General features: G+C 42.0%; 1 protein-coding gene across 1 annotated transcript in view; it reads right to left on the bottom strand.

Moving 5' to 3' along the window:
- LOC139570017 (RING finger protein unkempt homolog) overlaps nucleotides 1–12353 on the bottom strand; it is a 17649-nt gene extending 5296 nt beyond the window's left edge. The window contains exons 1-8 of the mRNA XM_071391455.1: nucleotides 11988–12353; nucleotides 11248–11457; nucleotides 10477–10653; nucleotides 10213–10334; nucleotides 9899–10034; nucleotides 8763–8880; nucleotides 8522–8609; nucleotides 7829–8187 (exon numbers count right to left, since the gene is read on the bottom strand). Of these exons, the coding sequence (XP_071247556.1) occupies nucleotides 7829–8187; nucleotides 8522–8609; nucleotides 8763–8880; nucleotides 9899–10034; nucleotides 10213–10334; nucleotides 10477–10653; nucleotides 11248–11457; nucleotides 11988–12139 (1362 nt within the window). The 5' untranslated portion in view covers nucleotides 12140–12353. The remainder of the gene's footprint in view (nucleotides 1–7828; nucleotides 8188–8521; nucleotides 8610–8762; nucleotides 8881–9898; nucleotides 10035–10212; nucleotides 10335–10476; nucleotides 10654–11247; nucleotides 11458–11987) is intronic.

The raw sequence follows: 12353 nt of genomic DNA, 5'->3' as shown, positions 1-12353 counted from the left end.
GTATAGTTAGTTATAGTATAGTTAGTTACAGTATAGTTACGGTATAGTTAGTTATAGTATAGTTAGTTACAGTATAGTTACGGTATAGTTCGTTATAGTATAGTTAGTTATAATATAGTTAGTTACAGTAGTTACGGTATAGTTAGTTATAGTACAGTTATAGTTAGTTATAGTATAGTTACAGTATAGTTAGGTATAGTACAGTTATAGTAGTTAGCTATAGTATAGTTAGTTACAGTATAGTTACAGTATAGTTCGCTATAGTATAGTTAGTTATAGTACAGCCATAGTTAGTTATAGTATAGCTATAGTATAGTCAGTTATAGTATAGTTATAGTATAGATATAGTATAGTTGTAGTGAGTTATAGTATAGTTAGTTACAGTATAGTTACGGTATAGTTAGTTATAGTATAGTTGGTTATAGTAGTTATAGTTAGGTATAGTATGTTACAGTATAGTTACGGTATAGTTAGTTATAGTATAGTTATGGCATAGTTATATTATAGTTATAGTATAGTTAGTTATAGTACAGTTATAGTAGTTAGTTATAGTATAGTTACAGTATAGTTAGTTACGGTATTGTTCGTTATAGTATAGTTCGTTATAGTACAGGTATAGTCAGTTATAGTAGTTATAGTATAGTTAGTTATAGTATTGTTATAGTAGTCCGTTATAGTTAGTTACGGTATAGTTAGTTACAGTATAGTTATAGTATAGTTACGGTATAGTTATAGTATAGTTAGTTATAGTACAGTTATAGTAGTTAGTTATAGTATAGTTAGTTACAGTATAGTTAGTTACGGTATTGTTCGTTATAGTACAGTTATTTATAGTACAGGTATAGTTAGTTATAGTACAGTTATAGTATAGTTAGTTATAGTATTGTTATAGTAGTCCGTTATAGTTAGTTACAGTATAGTTACGGTATAGTTAGTTATAGTATAGTTAGTTACAGTATAGTTAGTTACAGTATAGTTACGGTATAGTTATAGTACAGTTATAGTAGTTAGTTATAGTACAGTTATAGTATAGTTATAGTAGTTAGTTACAGTATAGTTACGGTATAGTTCGTTATAGTATAGTTAGTTATAGTACAGGTATAGTTAGTTATAGTATAGTTAGTTACAGTATAGTTAGTTATAGTACAGTTATAGTATAGTTATAGTAGTTAGTTATAGTATAGTTACGGTAGAGTATAGTTACGGTATAGTTACATTATAGTATAGTTAGTTATAGTAGTTAGTTATAGTACAGTTATAGTATAGTTATAGTAGTTACAGTATAGTTCATTATAGTATAGTTAGTTATAGTACAGTTATAGTTAGTTACAGTATAGTTATATTATAGTATAGTTAGGTATAGTAGTTAGTTAGTTACAGCAGTTAGTTATAGTATAGTTATGGTAATTAGTTAGTTATAGTATAGTTAGAGTATACTGAGTTATATAGTTATAGAAGTGAGTTATAGTAGTTAGTTATAGAATAGTTAGTTAAAGTATAGTAGTTATAGTATAGTTAGTTAGTGTAACATTGTTAGAGTACAGTTGTAGTATAGTTAGTTCTAGTAAGTTCTAGTATAGTTAGTTATAGAATAGTTAGCTAGTTATAGTTACAGTATATTTACAGTATAGTAGTTATAGTATAGTAATAGTATAGTTAGTTATAGTCAGTTATAGTCAGTTATAGTATAGTAATAGTTCAAGTATAGTAATAGTTCTAGTAGAGTTCTAGTATAGTTAGCTATAGGATAGTTAGTTATAGAATAGTTAGCTAGTTATAGTTACAGTATAGTTATAGTATAGTAATAGTTATAGTTGCACATTTTGGGGAATATTCAGAGGTGGAAACTTTCCATGGGAATTAATGGAAATTAAACGGAAATATGCAAATTAATATTAATACCATTAAAATTAAGATGTTTTTTGCATTGAATATATTTACCATATCAAATGGAGACAGAAACATAAACATTTTACCTCATCATAAGTAGACATAATTGCAAATGATCAAATCCTTCCAATAGAAATTCATTTTAAAATGTAGTTACGAATTGAACTTTAATTAAATTAGTTGACTCTTCACATGGGATGATTTCACTGAACAACATAAGGAAATATTGAATGATCCTTCGCATCTCCCAAAAACGTTTTCAACATACAGTGGGGAGAACTAGTATTTGATACACTGCCGATTTTGCAGGTTTTCCTACTTACAAAGCATGTAGAGGTCTGTAATTTTTATCATAGGTACACTTCAACTATGAGAGACGGAATCTAAAACAAAAATCCAGAAAATCACATTGTATGATTTTTAAGTAATTAATTTGCATTTTATTGCATGACATAAGTATTTGATACATCAGAAAAGCAGAACTTAATATTTGGTACAGAAACCTTTGTTTGCAATTACAGAGATCATACGTTTCCTGTAGTTCTTGACTAGGTTTGCACACACTGCAGCAGGGATTTTGGCCCACTCCTCCCTACAGATCTTCTCCAGATCCTTCAGGTTTCGGGGCTGTCGCTGGGCAATACGGACTTTCAGCTCCCTCCAAAGATTTTCTATTGGGTTCAGGTCTGGAGACTGGCTAGGCCACTCCAGGACCTTGAGATGCTTCTTACGGAGCCACTCCTTAGTTGCCATGGCTGTGTGCTTCGTGTCGTTGTCATGCTGGAAGATCCAGCCACGACCCATCTTCAATGCTCTTACTGAGGGAAGGAGGTTGTTGGCCAAGATCTCGCGATACATGGCCCCATCCATCCTCCCCTCAATACGGTGCAGTCGTCCTGTCCCCTTTGCAGAAAAGCATCCCCAAAGAATGATGTTTCCACCTCCATGCTTCACGGTTGGGATGGTGTTCTTGGGGTTGTACTCATACTTCTTCTTCCTCCAAACACGGCGAGTGGAGTTAGACCAAAAAGCTCTATTTTTGTCTCATCAGACCACATGACCTTCTCCCATTCCTCCTCTGGATCATCCAGATGGTCATTGGCAAACTTCAGACAGGCCTGGACATGCACTGGCTTAAGCAGGGGGACCTTGCGTGCGCTGCAGGATTTTAATCCATGACGGCGTAGTGTGTTACTAATGGTTTTCTTTGAGACTGTGGTCCCAGCTCTCTTCAGGTCATTGACCAGGTCCTGCCGTGTAGTTCTGGGCTGATCCCTCACCTTCCTCATGATCATTGATGCCCCACGAGGTGAAATCTTGCATGGAGCCCCAGACCGAGGGTGATTGACCGTCATCTTGAACTTCTTCCATTTTCTAATAATTGCGCCAACAGTTGTTTCCTTCTCACCAAGCTGCTTGCCTATTGTCCTGTAGCCCATCCCAGCCTTGTGCAGGTCTACAATTTTATCCCTGATGTCCTTACACAGCTCTCTGGTCTTGGCCATTGTGGAGAGGTTGGAATCTGTTTGATTGAGTGTGTGGACAGGTGTCTTTTATACAGGTAACGAGTTCAAACAGGTGCAGTTAATACAGGTAATGAGTGGAGAACAGGAGGGCTTCTTAAAGAAAAACTAACAGGTCTGTGAGAGCCGGAATTCTTACTGGTTGGTAGGTGATCAAATACTTATGTCATGCAATAAAATGCAAATTAATTATTTAAAAATCATACAATGTGAGTTTCTGGATTTTTGTTTTAGATTCCGTCTCTCACAGTTGAAGTGTACCTATGATAAAAATTACAGACCTCTACATGCTTTGTAAGTAGGAAAACCTGCAAAATCGGCAGTGTATCAAATACTTGTTCTCCCCACTGTACATCTGTAAAATGATAGTCTAGAAACTAAAGCTTTGGTTGTCTTCCTCTCAGGCTTCCATGTCTTCTCCCTGGACCTCCTCAATGGCCATCTCTTGAACATCAGACTCTGAGCCCTCTTCACTGTCACTTTCCAACCTTGTTGAGGGTGGCTCGTTGTCAGGCTCAAAAAGCCTAAAATTTGCCCGGATGTCCACCAATTGTTCAACCCTTGTAGTGGTCAGCCTGTTGCGTGCTTTGGTGTGTGTCTTCCCAAACAAGGACCAGTTGCGCTCTGAGGCGACTGATGTTGGTGGGATTTGGAGGATGATGGAGGCAACAGGGGAAAGAGCCTCAGATCCACAAAGTCCCTTCCACCAGGTGGCTGATGAGATATGTTGGCACAACTGCCATATTGCATCTCCATCCCAAAGCCCTTGCTTGGAAGTGTACTTCGCCAGCCTGCCAAGAACCTTGCCCTCATCCAGGCCAAAGTGGCGAGACACGGTAGTGATGACACCATAGGCCTTGTTGATCTCTGCACCAGACAGGATGGATTGCCAGCATACTTGGAGTCCAACATGTACACTGCAGTGTGTGTGGGCTTCAGGCAGAAGTCTTCACGCTTTTTGATGTATTTCAGAACTGCAGTTTCCTCTGCTTGGAGCAACAGTGAAGTGGGCAGGGCAGTATGGATGTCTTCTCTTACATCTTTAAGCAGAGTCTGAACATCAGACAGGATGGCATTGTCTCCTTCAATCCGTGCAATGGCTACTACTATAGGTTTCAGGAGTTTCAGGCTGCTTACCACTCTCTCCCAAAATACATCATCCATATCACGCCCTGGCCTTAGTATTCTTTGTTTTCTTTATTATTTTAGTTAGGTCAGGGTGTGACATGGGGTATGTTTGTGTTTTGGGTGTTTATTATGGTAAAGGGGGTGTTGGTTTTAGTGTATGGGTTTGTGTTGAGTGTATGTGTCTAGGATTGTCTATGGTTGAGTGTAGGTGTTTAGGAAAGTCTATGGTTACCTGATTTGGTTCTCAATCAGAGACAGCTGGTTATTGTTGTCTCTGATTGGGAGCCATATTTAAGGTAGCCATAGGCTTTAGGTGTTTGTGGGTAATTGTCTATGTTTGAACGTTTGTAGCCTGTGTGTGTGTGCACAACGTTTATAGCTTCACGGTCGTTTGTTTAGTTTATGTATAGTGTTCGTTTCATGTTTTCTCTCTTCTGAATAAAAGAAGATGTTCTTTTCACGCGCTGCGCCTTGGTCCTCACTCTCTTCAGTAGACGATCGTGACAATCCAGGAGAATCCTCTTGATGGGATGTCCAAATCGGCAGAGTGTGATATGGCCATTTCTTGGAGAGACCCCTTCCCCTCCATGAGACTGTCAAACATGATGACAACACCACCCCCAACGGGTGTTGATGGGCAGCTTCAATGTGGTGCTCTTATTCTTCTCACTTTGCTTGATGAGGTAGATTGATGCTACAACTTGATGACCCTTCACATACCTAACCATTTCCTTGGCTCTCTTCTAGAGTGTATCCATTGTTTTCAGTGCCATGATGTCCTTGAGGAGCAGATTCAATGCATGATCAGCACAGCCAATGGGTGTGAGGGTAGGGCTCCTCCACTTTAGACCAAGCAGCCTTCATGTTCACAGCAGTGTCACCAGTGCAAATACCTTCTGTGGTTCAAGGTCATTGATAGTAGCCTGCCTTCAGCTCATCTGCAATGTAGAGACCGGTGTGTCTTTTGTCCCTGGTGTCTGTGCTTTTGTAGAATACTGGTAGAGGGGTGGAGATGACATAGTTAATTATTCCTTGCCCACGAACATTCAACCACCAATCAGAGATGATTGCAATACAGTCTGCTTCCTCTATGATTTGCTTGACCTTCACTTGAACTCTGTTGAACTCTGCATCCAGCAAATGAGTAGATAAAGCATGTCTGGTTGGAGGGGTGTATGCTGGGCGAAGAACATTCAGAAATCTCTTCCAATACACATTGCCTGTGAGCATCCGAGGTGAACCAGTTGCATACACAGCTCGTGCAAGACATTCATCAGCATTTCCCTGACTACGTTCCTCCATTGAGTCAAAAAACCTTCTGATTCCAGGAGGACCATGAGCTGTTGCTATCAATAAGGTGTCCGATTCATCATTTCACCTTGAATAGAAGTAGAGGGACTTTTGTCAGAGGTTGCTTGTTGTGAGCGCTGAGGGAACTTTATGCACTTGGCCAGATGATTCTGTATCTTTGTTGCATTCTTCACATATGATTTGGCACAGTATTTGCAAATGTACACAGCTTTTCCTTCTACATTAGCTGCAGTGAAATGTCTCCACACATCAGATAGTGCCCCGTGGCATTTTCCTGTAAAAATTAGGGGGGAAAATGAGTAAAAAAACAAATACAATTCCATGTACAGATAAATAGTTAAGCAGTTAGATTAATCAACTCCTTTGTAAGATAAACGTTTTAAAATGAAACATGGAAACAGGTGAATTAACACTCCTCAGTTAGCAGGCTCAAACAAGCTAAAACCCACATGGTAGCAAAAACTAAATAGCATAAATTGTTAACAAGTTAGAAATTATTTAAACACACTTTGCTGTAGGCTACTATTTACTAGTTCACAAAAAATAATGTACAGTGGGGAGAACAAGTATTTGATACACTGCCGATTTTGCAGGTTTTCCTACTTACAAAGCATGTAGAGGTCTGTATAAAAGGTCATATAAAATATATTCACCCACCCAGTACTCTAATCAAAACTTACCAGAAAGCATGTAGTCCTTGGCTCAGACAGTGTAGTAGTGTGGGCTCAATAGCATCTCATTAGCGTGCAAGATCTTGAGAATCAGCTGTACATGTGATGGAAGAGTGCACTGTGTATGCAGAGGGTTGCAATTCCATTGAATTGGGGATAGTTTAACCAAAATATGCCACAATACCTAGAATTGCCTTATGTGTATCCCACAAAAAAATGGGGCTAACTTATTTGATGAATTTAAGCAAAATTCCCAGGCTTAACTTCCCATGGGAAATTACCGGAAAGTTTCCGACCAGTTGCAACCCTAGTTATAGTACAGTTATTATAGTATAGTTATAGTATAGTTATTATAGTATAGTTTCTGCATTCAACAATGTGAAACAGCAACGAGACAGCAAGACGAGTCAGCAAGACAACGACAAGCTGGCTGAAGCAGCAACATACACCCTGACCAATAATGTGTAATTATATACTGAACAAAAATATAAATTCAACATGCAACAATAACTGATTTTACTCAGTTACAGTTGATATAAGGAAATCGGTAAATTTAAATAAATTCATTACGTGCTAATCTGTGGATTTCACATGACTGCCCACCCACTTGGCAGCCAGATCCACCCACTGGGGACCTAGGCCCACCCACTGGGGAGCCAGGCCCAGCCAATCAGAATTAGTTTTCCCCCATAAAAGGGCAGAAATACTCCTCAGTTTCATCAGCTGTCCAGGTGGTTGGTCTCAGATGAGCCCGCAGGTGAAGAAGCCGGATGTGGAGGTCCAGGGCTGGCTTGGTTGCACGTGGTCTGCGGTTCTGAGGCCGGTTGGACGTACTGCCAAATTCTCTCAAATGACATTGGAGGTGGCTTATGGTAGAGAAATGAACATTCAATTCTCTGGCAACAGCTATGGTGATAATTCCCGCAGTCAGCATGCCAATTGCAAGCTCCCTCAAAACCTGAGACATCTGTGGCATTGTGTGACAAAACCGCACAATTTAGAGTGGCCTTTTATTGTCCCCCAGCACAAGGTCCACCTGTGTAATGATCATGTTGTTTAATCAGCTTCTTGATATGCCACACCTGTCAGGTGGATGGATTATCTTGGCAAAGGAGAAATGTTCACTAACAGGGACGTAAACACATTAGTGCACAAATTGAGAGAAAAACTTTGTGCGTATGGAAAATTTCTGGGATCTTTTATTTCAGTTCATGAAACATGGAACCAACACTTTACATGTTGCGTTTATTTTTGCTCAATATAGTTTGTTAGAAGCTGGTTGTTTTGACAATAATAAAATGGTACCTGTTTGCTGAGATGGTACGCCATTTCTCTGTTGCGTTGCTCCATGGCAAAACTCTTCTGTTTGGCCTGGTCTTCCCTCTCGTACCCCGGTGCCCTACCGTACCCTCCCTCTCTAGCCCAGGGGGAGAGGGGTTCGCTTCCCACACACACGTCCTCACACAGCGACAGCACCTTCCCTAATAGGCCCTGCTCTGCCACACACAACCCCACTGACGGGGTGAACGGCCCTCCAGACAGAGACCCAGACCTCCCACCTCGGCCCCCAGGGCTGGAACATCCCTCCTGGGCAGGGTAAGGGTCCAGCGGGCCTGGTGGGGAGCTGGGGGTCTGAAACAAGGGTTCTTCACTGATAGGGGGCTCTGGGGGACAGGAGGAGAAAGAGTAGATAAGTTACTTACTATCATTATAAACTGGGTGATTCAAGTCCTGAATGCTGATTGGCTGACAGCTGTGATATATCAGGTCTTATACAATTTACTGCTCTAATTCCATTAGGTAACCAGTTTATAATAGCAATAAGGGTTTGTGATATATGGCCAATATACCACGGCTAAGGGCTGTGTCCAGGCACTCCCCGTTGCGTCGTGCTTAAGAACAGCCCTTAGCCGTAGTATATTGGCCATATACCACACATCCTCTGGCCTTATTGCTTAATCATACCACACGATTATGAGGTTGTCGTAAGACACTTACTGTTGTCTAGGTGTGCAAAGGCACAGAAGGGGCCTCTGGGGCAGCTGCCACACTGCTGCATGTCATTACACTTGGTGGATTTATAAATCTGGAGGGGAACATCAGACAAACAGTCATTGAACATAGAGCTCTGTCTCGTGTTAAGCAAATGTAGTTAACTGGAACTTTGGCACAAACCTGCCAGCACTATAAACGGACGACGTGGTTACGATTTGAGATGAGGATGGACTTCAACACGTACCTCAGGGTGAAACTGCTGCTCGCTGCGTGTGTGGCAGTACTGGCATCCCTCTTCACCCTCACACTTACTGGGGTCTCCCCACTCCTCACTGTGCTTCACCGCTGGGCACGGCAGCGCTCTGGAGAGAGAAAGACCACACTTTATTCATGTTTTTGGGACACAAAAAAAAAAAAAAGATGTTTCAAGCCATATGACCTGTTTCTGTCAAATTGATGTGTGTATGTTTTCACCTGTATTTGTGTGGACTACTCTGCCTGTTTGTACCTGTATTTGTGTTTGTGTGGACTACTCTGCCTGTTTGTACCTGTATTTGTGTTTGTGTGGACTACTCTGCCTGTTTGTACCTGTATTTGTGTTTGTGTGGACTACTCTGCCTGTTTTCACCTGTATTTGTGTGGACTACTCTGCCTGTTTTTACCTGTATTTGTGTGGACTACTCTGCCTGTTTGTACCTGTATTTGTGTGGACTACTCTGCCTGTTTGTACCTCTATTTGTGTTTGTGTGGACTACTCTACCTGTTTTTGTGTGGACTACTCTGCCTGTTTTTACCTGTATTTGTGTGGACTACTCTGCCTGTTTGTACCTGTATTTGTGTGGACTACTCTGCCTGTTTGTACCTCTATTTGTGTTTGTGTGGACTACTCTGCCTGTTTGTACCTGTATTTGTGTGGACTACTCTGCCTGTTTGTACCTGTATTTGTGTTTGTGTGGACTACTCTGCCTGTTTGTACCTGTATTTGTGTGGACTACTCTGCCTATTTTAACCTGTATTTGTGTTTGTGTGGACTACTCTGCCTGTTTGTACCTGTATTTGTGTGGACTACTCTGCCTGTTTGTACCTGTATTTGTGTGGACTACTCTGCCTGTTTGTACCTGTATTTGTGTGGACTACTCTGCCTATTTTAACCTGTATTTGTGTTTGTGTGGACTACTCTGCCTGTTTGTACCTGTATTTGTGTGGACTACTCTGCCTGTTTTTACCTGTATTTGTGTTTGTGTGGACTACTCTGCCTGTGTGTACCTGTATTTGTGTTTGTGTGGACTACGCCGCCTGTTTTTACCTGTATTTGTGTGGACTACGCCGCCTGTTTTTACCTGTATTTGTGTTTCTGTGGAGTACTCTGCCTGTTTGTACCTGTATTTGTGTTTGTGTGGACTACGCCGCCTGTCTTTGCTGTTGTGGTAGTAGGGACAGGCGTAACCTTGGCGACACAGACGAGGAGGTTTTTTACACAGATCTGTCTTGTAGTGGGACAACACATAGTTGTTATCTACAGAGAGGAGAGGAGAGAGAGAAGTGGAGAGAGAGAGAGAAGTGGAGAGAGAGAGAGAAGTGGAGCGAGAGAGAGAAGTGGAGCGAGAGAGAAATGTATTAGCATTGGAATCATGGCCTTCATATAGAATCTTCCTAGATCAGTTAAAAGATGTGTGTTGTGTGTATAGTCGTACTCTGCCAACGGGGTTCCTCACTCAAGATCTTCTCAATGAGGGCGGTACTAGCCGCCAGTCCGTCCCCTCCTCCTCCCTCTGTAGCCCCCAACCCCCCCTGAGACTCCATCACCTGCACCTCCCTTGAGAGGGGGAGAGGGACGTCATGGCAACGAGACCAGTTAGAAACAGAACAATGAAACAGACAAAAGAGCCTAGACTACAAGATTGAGACCCCGTCTCCGGCTTTGGGTCATTATATTGTATGATGCGTCTCTACTCTACCTGACGTCGTAGACGGGACATCGTAGGTCATGTGATCCGTGTGCGAAGGCGCAGTGGGAGCCGTTCTTACCGCAGTGGCCCTTCCCGTCCGTCTCGTGGATACAGGAGCCCGTCTTATAGTACCTCAGATGATACCTCCGCTCTGTGTCGCCCGCCGTACCATGCAGCAACGGACATCTGGAAATCACACCGTTGAGAGATACAATTATTATATTGTAATTCATTTCTTAAAACATACAGGGGGAAAAACAACTTACACATCTTGATGGGTCACGTGATATTGGCTCAGAGCCACCGTCTTCATCATTAGCATTCCCCTTGTGTGTGTGTTAATAAGCTAGGTGTGAGAAAGTGATGTGTTAGCACTTCTTCTGATCTGACTGAGTTATGGCCCGGAGGTGGGGAGAGTGGTGCTGCTTTCAGCTGCGAAGCACTGCAGTCAACAGCCATCACTTCAGCTATTCACCGGAATAGTTACAGGTGCTAGAGTTGTTAGTGGGTGCATCCTCTCACCTCATTGATAAACAGTAACACCTCAATCTGAAAATAAATCCCAATCCCAGGTGCTTTACTATGCAATGTAGAGCATGTTCAGTATATATTCATGTCGGGAACTCTAGGATTGACCATTCTTTTGCCCCAAAAACATTGTTTTTATTTTAGAAAACAAGTGTCTCTGTCTGTGCTATCTGAGTACCAATACATGAAATAAAAATCCTTGGTACCCCCCAGCACACGGACGAACACTCTCTCTCTCTGACACACACTCACTCGTCCGCATCAGGGCAGGTGCCTGTGCTCTCGTCGTATTTGGTACAGTAGACGTCTGGGCTGTAGTTGAAGGTTCCATCCCGCCTGCGGATGGGTCTGCGGCGCCGCTGGTTCAGGAAGTGCCAATAAAAGCAGGCAAAGGGTCGGTGCTGGGTACACTTGTGCTGCACAAACAGAGGACACTGTTCTGTCCTGAACTCCTTCAGATACCTGCATGGGGGGGGGGGGTGACGTGGTGATTAATTTAATGACTAGTGTATTAGTGCATGTCTTATATTTGACACCAAACGATAACTATAGCAAGCTGCAGGAGTTATAGCAACTATGTCGCTCTCTTACTCTCTCTCTCAAAAACACAGACACACAAAGATAACTTATGAACCAATTATAGGCCATTAGACCAACCATTAAATCAAATCTTATTAGAGTCTTACATTGTATTTGTATTGCATATTATAATATCCAGACACAAAATGTTAACTCAGGTCAACTCTACATATGGATAGCTAAACACTGACAGCTCCCCAAACAGTCCACCTCTGCCTTTCCAAAACATACCAACTCAGTCACCAGTAGGCCTCTAGAACGGGTACACATTAATCCAAACCTGAGATAACTGAGAGAATACTTTAATTCAAATCCGACAGGAGCAACTGACCTAATTCTCTTAACGTCAGTGGTGTTTTGGTATGTTTACTTACACACGTGAAGTTGCGTGTGTCTATATGTGGTCTACGTACGTGTAGTGTTGAGGTTTCTCAGGCTGTACGTGCAGGACGTTGGCGGGAGACGTCGTGCCTCCTGCGGGCGAGGAGGAGGACGAAGAGGAGGAAGGTCCACCGGTGGTCGTAGTCACCGACGAGGACGGGGGCTGTGTATGTGTTTTCGACATAATTTTCCTCTTTATAGCTTTCCTACCCGCGTCCTGTATCCAGTGTGCGACGAAGTCCGCATTCTTTACTGTTGTACGCTTGCGCCTGGTACCAGGAAGTGTAAGCAAAGACAGTACCACAGATTGAACCAGATATTTCACCGGATGTCACTACCAAATCGCTGACGAGAGGAAGCCCAGTGGCCGGCAGTGGAGAGAAGAGCGAGCGAGATTT

The sequence above is a fragment of the Salvelinus alpinus genome, chromosome 3, assembly GCF_045679555.1.
Source record: "Salvelinus alpinus chromosome 3, SLU_Salpinus.1, whole genome shotgun sequence".
Lineage (NCBI taxonomy): Eukaryota > Metazoa > Chordata > Actinopteri > Salmoniformes > Salmonidae > Salvelinus > Salvelinus alpinus.
The sequence above is the reverse complement of the archived record's forward strand: the minus strand, read 5'-3'. Positions and strand labels throughout refer to the sequence as shown.